The sequence below is a fragment of the Paramormyrops kingsleyae genome, chromosome 25, assembly GCF_048594095.1.
Source record: "Paramormyrops kingsleyae isolate MSU_618 chromosome 25, PKINGS_0.4, whole genome shotgun sequence".
Lineage (NCBI taxonomy): Eukaryota > Metazoa > Chordata > Actinopteri > Osteoglossiformes > Mormyridae > Paramormyrops > Paramormyrops kingsleyae.
In genome coordinates, this window is record NC_132821.1 from 29,062,564 (window position 1) to 29,075,819 (window position 13,256).

Genomic DNA, 13,256 nt, shown 5'->3' on the forward strand with positions numbered 1-13,256 from the left:
TTTTTTTTTTTGTGTGTTTTTTTTTTTTTGGGGGGGGGGGGGGGGTCTGTGAGAGCAGAATTTCCTTCAGAATATGTGTGTGTGTGTGTGTGTGTGTGTGTATCTATGATTTTGGGTCCCTTGGTAGCATATTATACTGAGCCAACAACCCAGACCAATCCAATTATGTTACAAAGTTTTAGGAGTCGCGCTAACTTTCCCGCCCTTTTCGGAACCCCTGGGTGTGTGTACTGAGAACTTAGCGTTTAGCGATGGGGTGCGATCAGCATCCTGCGATCAGCCCTCATGGCAGTTCAAGAAAAAGGCATTTTACTGAAATGCCGTCTAAATGCGAGTAATGCAAAACACAGCTCCTTCTACTGAACTGATGGAACGTGGGTTATTTTTTTTTTAATTAACTGTGCAAGGGTGAAAGGTTAAATTGTCATCACATATGGGAGCGTATAAATAGTCCCTGAAGTGTTTAGTGCTAATTTATTGCGTTCTGAGTTAAACTGGAGAGGCTTGTTCTGATTCCTGGCTGTCCTAACTTGTGTCGTCCAGGTGATTGTCAGATGACGAAGACCCGGAAGATGTGCACTGTGAGCGTGAGCCGGGTGGACGGAGGCTCTGCCGCCCCCAGCCACAGCTCCCATCCCCCGCAGCCTGTGAACAAGGAGCTGGGGGCTTCACCCCCCAGGGAGGCTATGGAGGTGCAGCCTGCGGACGACAGTGCGGAATCTAGGGAGCGGACGTGTCAGGCCGGAGCTTCTCTCAGCAAAGAGGGTGATGGCAACGAGACGCCCGCTGACTACCTGAGCTCCAGGGGGCGCTCTACGCCAACTGACGGCCAGGAAGGGCCTGAGCAGGAAACTGGGACAGTCTGTGAGCTGACGCCCGCTCCAGCCTCTTTCTCCTCAGAGGAGCTGAATGCTGTCTCCAGAGCGCCCCCTTGTGCTCTTCCCGCAGAGGGACTCACTACGCCAGATCTCTCCATCCCTACATCAGACGATGGCTGCCCCCCTTTTTCAGAGGAAGCCCCAAGCACTTCCCCGGCTGCCAGCTGTGATGCAGAAAGTTGCCCCCCTCCCCTTCTGCACGGCGGCGAGCCCGGCCTGTACGACGCCCCCCCAGGCCCATCCGGCCTAGTTCCCGGCAACGAAATGCCTGCCCTGACCCCCGCCTTCGCCGAGGACGAGCAGCAGCTCCCCCCGCTGCTCTGCCAGGAGATGCCATCACTTACGCCGGCCGTGGGTGCTGAGCTCGAACCCAGGGCCCCCACGCTGTACCGGGAGGGATCTCTCTCTCCCACTGAACTTGAGAAGGCGGGCCCCAGCCGGTTACCCGGAGACCAAGCCGATGTTGCCGTGGGGCCGCCCAATTCCAAGTTGCCGGACCCAGCACCCTCCACGGTGCCCGGTGCTGAGAGGGTCTCTGTCCCCCAGACGCATGAGAGCGCCCCCCACAGTCCATCATCTCCGGCTATACGGGACAGGGATCCTGTTCAGGACTCTGGATTCGTCTTCCAATGTCTTCCCCCTGATAACTGTGAAACCAGGGCCCTGACCTCGGCGAAGGGTCTGCAGACGAACACCGGCAGTGCCACGCTAGGACAGCAGGGGGCTCTGGAGGATGCCAGGGTCACTGAACCGGAGCCCAGGCCTCTGCCCTCGGGCTTCTGGGAGCACCTCAGCGCCCGGAGCCCAGCCGTCCTGACAGAGAGCGCGCTCCCGGAGCTGCGGGTTGTGTTGGCCGGGGACGTCAACTCCCCCCACGGCGCCGTGTGGGCCGAGGTGACTGCCGAAGAGGGGCCCCGGGGCCCGGCAGCGGAGCCGTGCGACGAGGGTTTGGCGTCGCCCAGCACTCAGCTGGCCGCGGACTGGGTGGAGGCGGAGGGCGTGGCCTGCGGATCTCGGGTGCCCGGCCTGGGGCAGGCGGGGTCGTCCTCTCCGCGAGATGGCGACTCGGAGGCGGAGCTAAACGCCTCCAGGGCCGAGGACAGCAGCAGCGAATCAAGCGAGGGCAACAACATGAGTGACATGGAGTGCTGCGACGTCGAGTTGGAGCCAGGGGAGGTTTGCACTGTGCGTATCTGTAGCGTTACAATGGCCGGAGCTCTTATGCCCGCCCCCACAGTATACACAGGCAATCTCATTGGACAGACGCAAGCCCTCAATTTGCATATGCATATCACTCATTAAGTGCTTATATGGTGTCTCGTGTGAAACGACGGCATGCCCCAAAACACGCTCTCGCCCCTCCCCCTCAGTACCCCAATCGTATGGTCATCAAACTGGGCCGGAAGAAGACCACCAAGAGCTGGCGACACCCCCTGAGGAAGCCCACCGCCCGGGCCGCACCCAGCGCCGTCAAGCAGCAGACCACAAGCGACGAGGGTGAGTCCCCGGCTCCCTCGTAGTCATGCCGCACCACCGACACCAAACTCCAGTCTTCAAGGGGTGGAGTCATGCAGATTTTGCACTTGTTCAGATGTTCAGCTAGCATCCAAATAATGACTAATAAAGAAAACAGCTAACACGCCCTCTCTCAGCCACCTGTGGTTCTGCATGTGAACGGTTCCCACTGTCTGGTTTTAGTGAGTGGAGTAAATATTGACTTTGCAAAATGCCACCACTGGGACAAATAAATTGACCGTAACGAAATGGCTTCTTGTTTCACGGCGTTCCCCCTGGGATGGCCTGTTGCAGCCCCAGATTATTCTGTCTATTAAACCGCCCTGGTGTCTTCAGTGCTCATGCAGATTCTTGCATATTGACTGCACTGGCCTGGAGGTTGTCAAAGCCTAATTTAGTCAAGTAATTAGTTTTTATTTCTGTTTATTTATTATGATAACAGCCTTGTTTTTTTTTTTAACTTTTGAAGTAATCCTTTTCCTTGCTTTCATTAAAAATCGAGGACATGAGCAAAGACTGTGCTACTTAATCAAATCTTAATTAAATATTTGGCTCTAAATAATACTGTTTTGTAGGCTAGCTGTTCGTTCTGTTTGGTCTCGTTGTCCCTCCCTGTAAAGGCATGAGCGGACATATTTTATTGCCTTATGCTAGACTTGAGAAATGCGACTTAGCCACCTGAAAGGAAGTTCCTGTCTCCCCCCGTTTTGGGAGTGAGCCCTTCTGGTCACATGACTTCCCCCGGTTAAGAAGTCCAAGCGTGGTTTTGTCAGAGAGCAACTATTGATGTTTTCATCTTGAGCACGTTTCTTATTTCAGGCCTGTCTGGCGATTGACGCCCTGAGGGAGATAATGCTGAAGCACATGTTATGAATGGAGGGGAGAGTGTAAATCAATAGTAGCTGTTAAATGTTGTGGAGAGCAGGAATTCATCCGTGATCATGTAGGAATGGATGGTGAAATATGTCCTTGACGGCTCAGTAATAGTTATCAGTTTGCATGTCACCAGCGTTATGTATGTACGTAAATGCAGATAGCGGGCTTTCGGTAAGTAGGAAGTAAGAGGCAAGTTACCTCGGCGCTCCAGTGCAAAATCAGGGAGGCTTCTTGGGTTGCGATGGCGATGGGGAAGAAACAGGTTTGCAGACAGGGTTGTAGACAGGGACAAGGAGAACAGCAGGGCCCAGGGAAGAGAGGGAAGCTGGGAGTGGAGGGGGCGTGCTTCTTTTTTGCTTGTTTTGTTTTGTTTGCTTGCTTGCCTGTTTGTTTGTTTTGCTTGCTTGCCTGTTTGTTTTGCTTGCTTGCTTGCCTGTTTGTTTCGTTTGCTTGCTTGCCTGTTTGTTTGTTTTGCTTGCTTGCCTGCCTGTTTGTTTGTTTTGTTTGCTTCCTTGCCTCTTGTTTGCTTCCTTCCCCTATAAGGCCCGTCAGTAATTCCTGTCGTAGCCAATTACGCCACTGAGCTTTAACTGAGACCGATAGTTAATAGCGCACAGGAGTATCATGATGGGGGTCTCAGCCTAGCCCCCTCTTGGAGGACAGCGTCTCCCAGAAGGAGCCTAAGGGGGGCTGGGAAATGCAGAAGGGGGGTGCTAGTTCTGGAGTGGCACAGCATGCGTGTGTGATGTTGGGGGGGATGGGTGTTGCTATGAGTCAGCGGCTCTCTTTGCCCCCCCCCCCCCCCACCACTACCACCGCAAACACATACACACAAACAGGAAAGGCTTGTGTGGGTTTTAGGGCGTCTTCCATGGGGAGGCGAGAGAGTAATTTCATCTCTCACCATCTTCTGTGTTGCCGGAGCATGTATACTAGACCTCCAGAAAGTCGTCCCTACGAGGGCCCCGTGCTCCTTCTCGGTGATCTGAAACACAGCCTTTCTGGATGGGATTCCCATCTCGGGCATTCCACTTAAATCATTTCCCACTGCTAAAGCGTGCCTGGGGAGGCAGGGTCACGCGGGGGTCACGCGGGGGTCAAAGCTTCATGACGGGGATCAGCATGCTGGTTCAGGCTGTCACCCGCTGCTTCGACATCTCGCACACATCTCCCAGGATGTAAATGTTGCTCGTCTGTGTCAGAGCCGCCGGTCCAGATTGCCATCTCGCTTTTTTGTTACCGAAATGCTCCTTAAACCTTATGTTTGGCACACAAACATATTTTCATTTAATATAAATAAACCGAGAACAAGATCATTCAAATATTTGTGTTTGAAAATTGTTGAATCGTACTGTTCCCGCCCAGCCGTTTGGTGGTGATTTTAATGCAAAAAGGATTGTTTATGTAAACTGATACTGGAGGACAGATTATCACCCAGACTTACACTTTTATGGTTTAATTTGTTTTCAAAATGCTTCACGTAGTGAAACTGAGAATTACTTTTGCACATTTTTATTGTATTGGGCACTAGCTGTATTGTCCACTCAGTGGTCAGTCAGATAGGCTGCTCCTCCAAACAGCCAATCACGTGGCTGCAGCTGAATACATACAGAATCATACAGACGGGGTCAAGTGGTTCATTTACTGTGCAGAAATGTAAACGGCATTAAACGCGGTGTGATTATTGGTGCCAGACACGGTGATTCCAGCATCTCAGAAACAGTCACCCTTCTGGAATTTGCACGCACTACTGGAGTGTAGAAATTACAGAGATGAACAAAAACATTCAGCCAATGTTATTGCTGTGGCGGGAAACACCTTGTTAACGAGAGAGGTCAGAGGAGGGCGCCCAGACTCGTTAAAGCTAACAAGAAGGCCACGAGTACAGAAATAACAGCTCAGTACAACAGTCTAGAAAAGGTTTCCATCAACCCTTAACGTAGTTCTGCAGGCAGAAAGGGTGCCCTACCTAGTACTTGCTAGGCATAGCTAATCAATTTGCCTCTGGCTATGAATTTTTTTGATATTATAAGCTAAAAAAAGTTGCTGATATAATATTAAGGCACGTTTGATTTCCTCTTTTCGTGTGGGCCGTCCACTTACTCTCGCTCGAGTGCCATTAGCGATTACCAAAGCTACCCACGAGAAAATTAAAGCAATGAAATGTTTTGTTTTTTGTCTTGTTTTTTCCTCCCTCAAAAACCCAGAGGGAAAAAGTGTATTTGAGTCGGATGTATGTATTTTATAGTTTTTCTTGGTGACGGCATTTCCTCATTACGCTTTATAAATGGACTCGGGCATGTGCACGGACAGCCATGTACGCCCTCCAAAGGACCCCGCTAATCTGCCCCGTCCCAGCCATGCTGTTAGAGGATCATCTCTGAAGCCGATCGCCAGTGGGAAAATGGTGTCCTGGGCCTCTGGCCTCTGCACCCGGCTTCCCTTCCACCGCCAAAATGGCCCTTTCATTTTTTTTTACCCCAGAACCTTTCCGCGTTTATCTTTGTCAAAGTTTCCGTGTCTCATTGGCCGTGCCCGGCTGCTCTGCTTGTTTCCGCCTGTCAGCTGCTGTTTGGCCCATAATATCTGTGCAGACCCAGGTTCCCGAAATCCAGGGAATTCACAGGCCAGAAACGCTGCGGGGGGGGGGGGTGGGGGTTAAGGTCCATACAGTGCGCATGTTACTTCAGTAGACTTATCGAAAGGAGATAGATGTGTAGTTGGATGGATACTTTTTAAAAATTTTGTAACAGGAAATCGTCACAGCAGCAAGTCAATACAAATATTACTTGTGTAGTTAAATAAAATACATGAGATACTCAACACTTTGAGCATCATAAAATAGGCTTTGTGTTAATGATTTAGCTATTGGCTAATGTAGGTGTTCTAAGCATGTTTTAAGGTAGGCTAGGCTAGGCCATGATGTTTGTTAGGTTGACGTACTTATTGAAATGCATTTTTGCCTTGCGATACGGTTATCAGAACGTAACCTCATCTTAACTCTGGGAGCATCTCTACAAGTATTATAAATGCAATTTAAGAGCAAGTTTTCAGAACTTTTTTTTTATATACTTGAGGTGAGAGTAACAATCTGTCAGGCTTCCTCATCATATGCTACAGTACTGGGACCCAGAACTCACTCAGTCCTCCTGTAATCCAACGAACTTTCATTAAATTTCCAAGACTCATTCCACAGAAATTTTCTTGAAAACATATCCGGTGGACTGCTCGTCAGATTTGCTTCTGCAACAGCCAGTGCAAAAATAGAAACTGGAGGAGTCAAAGTGGATATCGAAGTTAGAGGAGATATTATATCGGCATGTGATGATCAGTAGTTTAACGGGTAGTTTGACTTGTAGTTAAATAAGTAAAGCTGGCTTTGCTGCTACACTAATGAAGGAAGCCATGGAGATGGGTGTAACCCCGCCCCCAATAATGCTCTGACTCCTCCCACTGCAGAACTGACAGACGAGGAGGCGGAGCCCTGGGCCAGGCCACTGGTCCACCTCTGGCACAACAGGAAGGCCAGTTTTCCCGCAGAGCGGGATTACAACGCCAACGCTGCCAAGACAGAGCCCTACTGCGCCATATGCACGCTCTTCATGCCTTATTATCAGGTAGGCGCGGCCTGTGGCTTGTGCGCAGCGGTGCCCCCTGCAGGCCGAGACTGTAGGTGCTGGGAAAGATGGCTACATGGTTATATAACAGCGTAGGGATTCTTCCAGGGGCCCGGAGAGTGTTTGTCCAAATGTAGCGGCTTTGACGGCATGACCAGCCAGCCTTAGCGACGTCGGTACAGGGTTCCGTCGGTTGACCGGACTCACCTCGGACGCCCCCGTGCCCGACCGCCAGGCCGGCACAGATCCACTCGGTGCGTGCTGACGAGGCTTCGTGCTCCCACCCCCCCATAGCCGGAGGAGAGCAGGCCTGCAGAGGAAGCCCCCAGCCAGCTGAACACCAGGCCCTTGATTCCCGAGATCTGCTTCGCGTACCGGGAGGAGCCGTGTCCCCCCAATGCCCTGCTGGCGGAGGATGGATCCAGCCCCCTGATCTCCTGCAGGAGGTGCTGTGTCCAGGTGCACGCCAGTAAGTGTCGCCTGCCGTCTTTCATTCCTGAAAGCTGATTCGCTGGTGGGCTCCCCTCCCCCGCAAGACACGTCCGCACGGTGTCGTGTGACCTTTCCATTGCCAGCTTGGAAAATGTGGTTGATTTGCGTGTACTTATTTTTTATTTTTTCGACTCCACGTTTCGAATATCGGAATAGTTTCCCTCTGAAATAAACACTCTCGGCTCTCTGTTTTCTTTCCGTGCACGATGGTGCCGGCCCGGCCCTGGGTGGGGCTGGGGGGAGGCAGCCAGCGGCCGTCCCATTGGGCGAGCATCCCTCCACCCCCGGGCCACATGCCTGCCGTGCAGAGCTACACGCTCCATGCCAGCACCGCCGCATGCTATCCCAGCATTCTGTGGGGCTGCAGAATGTGAGCTCTGCCTTTGCTAATGGGTACCATGGCTCAGATTGGCCCAGATTGGCATATTTTTTACATGATTCAAGATTCAACTCTTTATTGTCATTACATGACAAACACAGCAGCACAACAGGATTGAGTTAGCAACTCCTTGAGTGATGTAAACAAAAACAAGACATAATATGCAAACAGTATGTGCAAGACAATAAACATTGCAAAATTGCAAAGTGAAAATGTGGTACTGCAGTACATGGACAAGGGCATAGAAGAGTTTGATATTGAGGTGGACACAGCTTAATTTCAGTGTAAAGGTCTCTTTTTGGGGGTGACAAATGTAGCCAAATTAAATATGGGGGTCCCTCCATCCACTCTCATTCCTATGCCCCTGTCAGTTTGGTTTATGTCTAAGAGTTTATCACACTGGGATAAAAAATGTCTGGTAGTGTGGCCTCTAACTACACGATACCTTCTGCACTCATTGGAGTTTTACTTACACAAAAATGTTCTGAGCGCAGCAGGAGAAACAATTGGTTCAGAGATAACCAATCAGATCGTAGAGGAGGTGGGTCCAACCAATCAGATCTCTTGGTCCTGGTGTCCAGGGTCACGGAGGATGTTTCATGGCTCTGCGAAGACAGCGAGAGTTATGGACGTTTTTCAGGGAAGGTCTGTGATCAGTAGTTCACGATTTGGAATCTGAGTTTGGAGCTTGTGGAAAGAGCCGAACGGCAGCAGGCTGTTCTGAAAAGCCAAGAGGACGTCCCTATCAGAGAGCCTGGGCGACTGACCGCGTGCTTCTTGTCTGTGTGTGTCTTTAGGCTGTTACGGTGTCCTCGATCAAGACGTGCAGGGCGGCTGGTCATGTGATCGCTGCGCCAGCGGGGACCTGACGGCCGTAAGTGTCCATCGGAACCAAAACCACGCTCCTAAAGAACAGCTGTTTCCCTGCACCAGCGATTACAGCCAATGATTAAGTCCATCTCCACACCCATCTAACCACCTGCTCCAATATGTGCACATGATCTACACGAGGCACGTTACTTTATTCACGCACATAATTTCATTATATGGATTGTCTCTATTGTGCTTGATTGTTCTGCATAACACCCCAAGTAACATGCTGGTAGGTACCATAAATAAACGATTCTGATTCAGTCTTTTCGGTCGTCTTCCCGCGAGCAGTAAACCCCCTTAGCCCCTCCCTCCGTGCACCGTCCACCAGATGTTCTGGCTCGTCCCTCCCCAGGCACAATGCAGAAGCCAGCGGAGATGCTCCGTAGAGGTGCAGGGACTCGAAGGTGTCCGGCTCCGCTCACATGGAACCCCGTGTGGTTCCTCATAGCTTGACCTTAAACCGCCATCTTCCCAGTACCAAATGCCGTCCGCGTCTGACCTGCCACAGAGGTCTCATTCACGTACTGTACATAAATCAGAGACACAGCGAAGAAAATCACCTCAAGGCCGCATTAATCATTTTAAGGAGGAGAAAAATCTCCAGTGAAATAATAAATTGCATTTTTGTTTGTATTCAAACTAAATGAGCTATAATACAGAATTTGGAGAGATTATATTTTAAATATTTCAGGCAGGCCGGGGAAAATGCATTAATATGCATTGACTTTTTGTGTGGTTCATACCCAAATTAAAATGGCTTGTTTATATTTTTTATTGCTTTGTTTTGATGGTGCTTTTTAATGAGCTTTAATTAGTGCCGGAGGCAGGGTCCTGTCAGACGAGCTCTCCTTCCCCGGGATCTCAGAGCAGGCAGGCCGCAATGGAATGCCGCTCAAGATTCGCCCAACAGATGGTTCACTCGTCGCTGGCATTATGCAGAGCAGGAGGCTGATTATATTTGTGTAGATGGTGTAATAAAAAGCTTTATTGCTGATGCAATATGTGGATATGTGATGATAATGTGCGGCTTGGTGTGTTAGGACGCTGTGACCGGGTGGTCACAGGTTCAGATCCCATGGGCCTAAAGCCCTAATTTCTTCATGGACTGGACGCCGCTTTCTCAATAAACGTATGTCACTTTGCATGAAAGTGTTTGCGAAATGAATGTAAATCTGGCCAGGATCGCATGTGCAGACGTTGGCATCCGTGCCATTGATGTACTCAGGTGCGTCGCTTGTCATCTTCGTAAGAATTCTTTTCTGTTTTAACAATGCGCGCTACGTCAAAACCCTTCAGTCAAGCTCCCTGTGGACGTAGAAGGCGGGTTTGTCGTTTCTGACGGAGAAAGGTGCTTTTTCCCCATCCGCGGAGGCGGCTGTGGCTTTTACACTCATCTTTCCGGCCTGGTTCCTGCCCGGCCGATATTGCGGGCGCTGCACACGTCTTCCTGCTTCAGGGAGCTGTCAGCAGAGGTGCTCTTATTATACAGAGAAACACTGAATGCCTCCCTGTAATCAGTTAGGTTTAGACTTCTGGGGAGAGGCTGGGTTTGTTTTGCAGAGCCCTGTGTTCTGGAAAAGGGGATTTTGGACCTGCCCTTAAAAATCATTAGGGCTTTTTCCTCTCTGTTTGAAATCCGCCAGGGTGGCTGCTGATTAGGAATCCTACAGCGGCACGTTGATCAGAGGCTATACCCCTTATTCCTGGATTTAAAATGGTTCCAGGATATTTAACAGGATATTTAACTACTATCACTCACGCCCCACCAGTGCCCTGACGTGTTCATTAAATGCCTCGGGCCAGTTGAGTAAAGATGTCCAATCAGTGTCAAACACAATGTCATTGGCACCTCTTTAAAAAACACTGCTCTCACAGCTCTGTTTTTTGTCACCTCTCAGAATTAATTGCCCACGTGTGTAATTCTTTTACTGTCCAGTAGGAGGCGAGCTATTCCCACTAATGCAATTCAGTTACTGTCCAGTAGGAGGCAAGCTTTTTCGTACCTGAGTGTGACACTGTTTTCTTGCAGGAGTGCTGCCTGTGTAACTTGAGGGGCGGAGCTCTGAAGCGGACCACAGACGACAAGTAAGGATCCTCGTGGGTTTGGATCAGATCCGTGCCAGGTGTGCTGGTGGCATCCACAAGCGTGCTCCGTTTGGTCCTATTCTTCTTAGCCTTCAATGCACCTTCTACACCTTAAGGCTAGAGTATTGAGTACTTCTGTTTCGGGAGTACATTTAGGGATGCCACCATGACTTTTTGGGTCTCGATAGACATCCAGTACAGTCGCCCCCCCCCCCCCCCCCCACATGCGTAACCGTGGCGATGTGCCCGCAGATGGGCCCACATCATGTGCGCCATCGCCGTGCCCGAGGTGAAGTTCGTCAATGAGACGGAGCGGAGCCCCATCGACACCAGTAGGATCCCAATGCAGAGATACAAACTGGTGAGTGTGAGCTTTGCACACCCCTGACCTACACCTACCCGAACCAGGGGGGGGCTAATTAATTAAATAATCACAGTCATAATTAGCAGCCTATGAAATTAATGTGTGTGGATATTGCTAGTGTTGGGGAAGTTACTCACAAAAGTTCAGGTCCAGAGAGTACAAATCCAGACCGAGGTTTTGTTTCAACCAACCAGTTGAGTACTCTGTGACTGTGACTCTTTATACTTAACTGGTTGGTTGAAACAAAACCTTGGTCTGGATTTGTACTCTCTGGACCTGAACTTTTGTGAGTAACTTCCCCAACACTGGATATTGACCACGGGATGGGCGAAATGAGGAACATCAGCAGGTCAGGCTGCTCCAAGCTGAGCTGAGCTGCATGGTGATGTCACTCTGGGGGGGGTTGCTGTCCCTCCAGTTAAAGCAGGGTAAGCACGATGTCCCGCTTTCAGCGCCGAGGCTTTACATGCACAAGGTAAAGGTGCAATTGTCTGCCACCTCGGGTCTATGGGGGGGCGTGGCTGTCAGTCACATGACCCTATACTCACCGAGCTCCCTGTCAGCCTCCTGCTGTTCCATGGGCTTTCAATCGGGCCAAGGGCTGAATGGGGAGTCTTTGTGCTGGGATGCGAGGGAGCGATGATGCAGAAACGCATGCTAGCACACGGAGGGATCGCCTTTAACAAACCTGGTCAGCGGTGCCTTCAGGTACAGTAATCCATCATATGTTTAGAAAGAAATGTTTTGTCATTTCAAATTATGCAGACATACTATGAAACAAAATCGCATTCACCCAAGACTTTAAAAACGGCTTTACGTGTAAGACGATAAACACAATACAGCAAGGAATAAACTATAAATAAAAATCTAGCAACTTTCGGCTTGGGCTGTGCAGTGGGTTTGATGGTGAACAGCTTACATTGGAAGAACAGAGGTTTTTTTAAGGTACAGCGTAAGATACTTAAGTCACATGGGAGGATTATCCGTCTTCCTACGTTTGGTTACACGTGCATCCCATTGTAATAAACCTTTGGTCTCATTTCCCCTTAACGCCCACCATTTGAGCAGTGTGGTTTGGATACACGCAGTGCGTTGCGGTGTTGCAGGAATTCAGACTGCATGATGTAGATCAGGAGACCTGGGACGGGTCTGCGGCCAGAGCTGCATGGGTCTGATCTCTTTTGAAGCCGAGCCCTCTGAGGGAATTCCCCTTCGTTATGCCTTTGTGCTTATGCCTCTGTGTCTGATTCGTGAGGCCGAGGTCAGGCGCAGCAGATTGAGTTCACCTTGCTCGTGTGCTTACCTGCAAACGATTTCTGGGTGGAACACGGCGGCGGCTTTGTGGACATTTCCTCCGATCTGCCAGCGAGCTGCTCACTATACATCGCGGGGGAATGAAAACCGTGTTTTTTTTTTTTGTATCGTTTCGGCGCGGGACACAGACCCATGATGATTTTTCTTATATTTGAGGGGAAAAATCCCTCCTTAGTTCTAACCGTAGTACGGTAGCACGGTAGGGCCTTTTTCTGCATGTGAGGTCCGATCCACGTGTCCTCGGCAGAGTGGGCCCAGGCTCCAGAGGAGGACATCCGGGTCGCCTCCGGACGTTGTGAGGCAGTAGGAGCAATCGGGGGCCTTTAAATCAGCAGGCAGTGCGAGGAGGGAGGACTTTTGCTGGAGGAGAAGCAGCCTTTCAGCTCGTTCATTAAGCGAGCCCCCAGCTCGTTAGACATTCACAGCTGCCTTTCTCAGGCAGGCTGCCTATGATGCTGTCTCCGTCCCTTGATCCCCAGTCAGCCCACATGGCTTCCTAATCACCCCAGCTGATAATGTAATATAACCCAGTCCTCATCTTGCTGCCTCTATCTGTCCCTCTTTTTTCTTTTTACTTGGTCTGGAATGTTCCCTTTTTTGCATAGACGTTAAGATGTCCAATCAGTGATAACCTCGAGGTTCCTGTTCAACGTACAGGGGCGGGGCCACTGGCCCGATCTGAAAGCTGATTGGCCCTCAGAGTTCCCCATCTCCTGTCACCTACTGATTTCAAACATTTCATTGGCTAATAAGGTTGGCCCCTTTGTATGAATAGAAGCCCTACTCGTGCCACCCACCTTAAAAAAATCGTGTAATCGGCCCAGATCGTAGGTATTACGGACTCTTCTAAATACTAGCCTCAG

At 50.3% G+C, this 13,256-nt stretch overlaps 1 protein-coding gene across 5 annotated transcripts in view; it reads left to right on the forward strand.

The window, feature by feature from the left end:
* Nucleotides 1–13,256, forward strand: part of kdm4c (lysine (K)-specific demethylase 4C) — an 86,548-nt gene that overhangs the window by 50,239 nt on the left and 23,053 nt on the right. For all 5 annotated transcript variants that reach the window (XM_072707133.1, XM_072707132.1, XM_023829684.2 and 2 more), the window contains exons 11-17: nt 544–2,063; nt 2,249–2,375; nt 6,729–6,886; nt 7,181–7,355; nt 8,555–8,631; nt 10,660–10,715; nt 10,968–11,076. In XM_072707133.1, the coding sequence (XP_072563234.1) occupies nt 544–2,063; nt 2,249–2,375; nt 6,729–6,886; nt 7,181–7,355; nt 8,555–8,631; nt 10,660–10,715; nt 10,968–11,076 (2,222 nt within the window). The remainder of the gene's footprint in view (nt 1–543; nt 2,064–2,248; nt 2,376–6,728; nt 6,887–7,180; nt 7,356–8,554; nt 8,632–10,659; nt 10,716–10,967; nt 11,077–13,256) is intronic.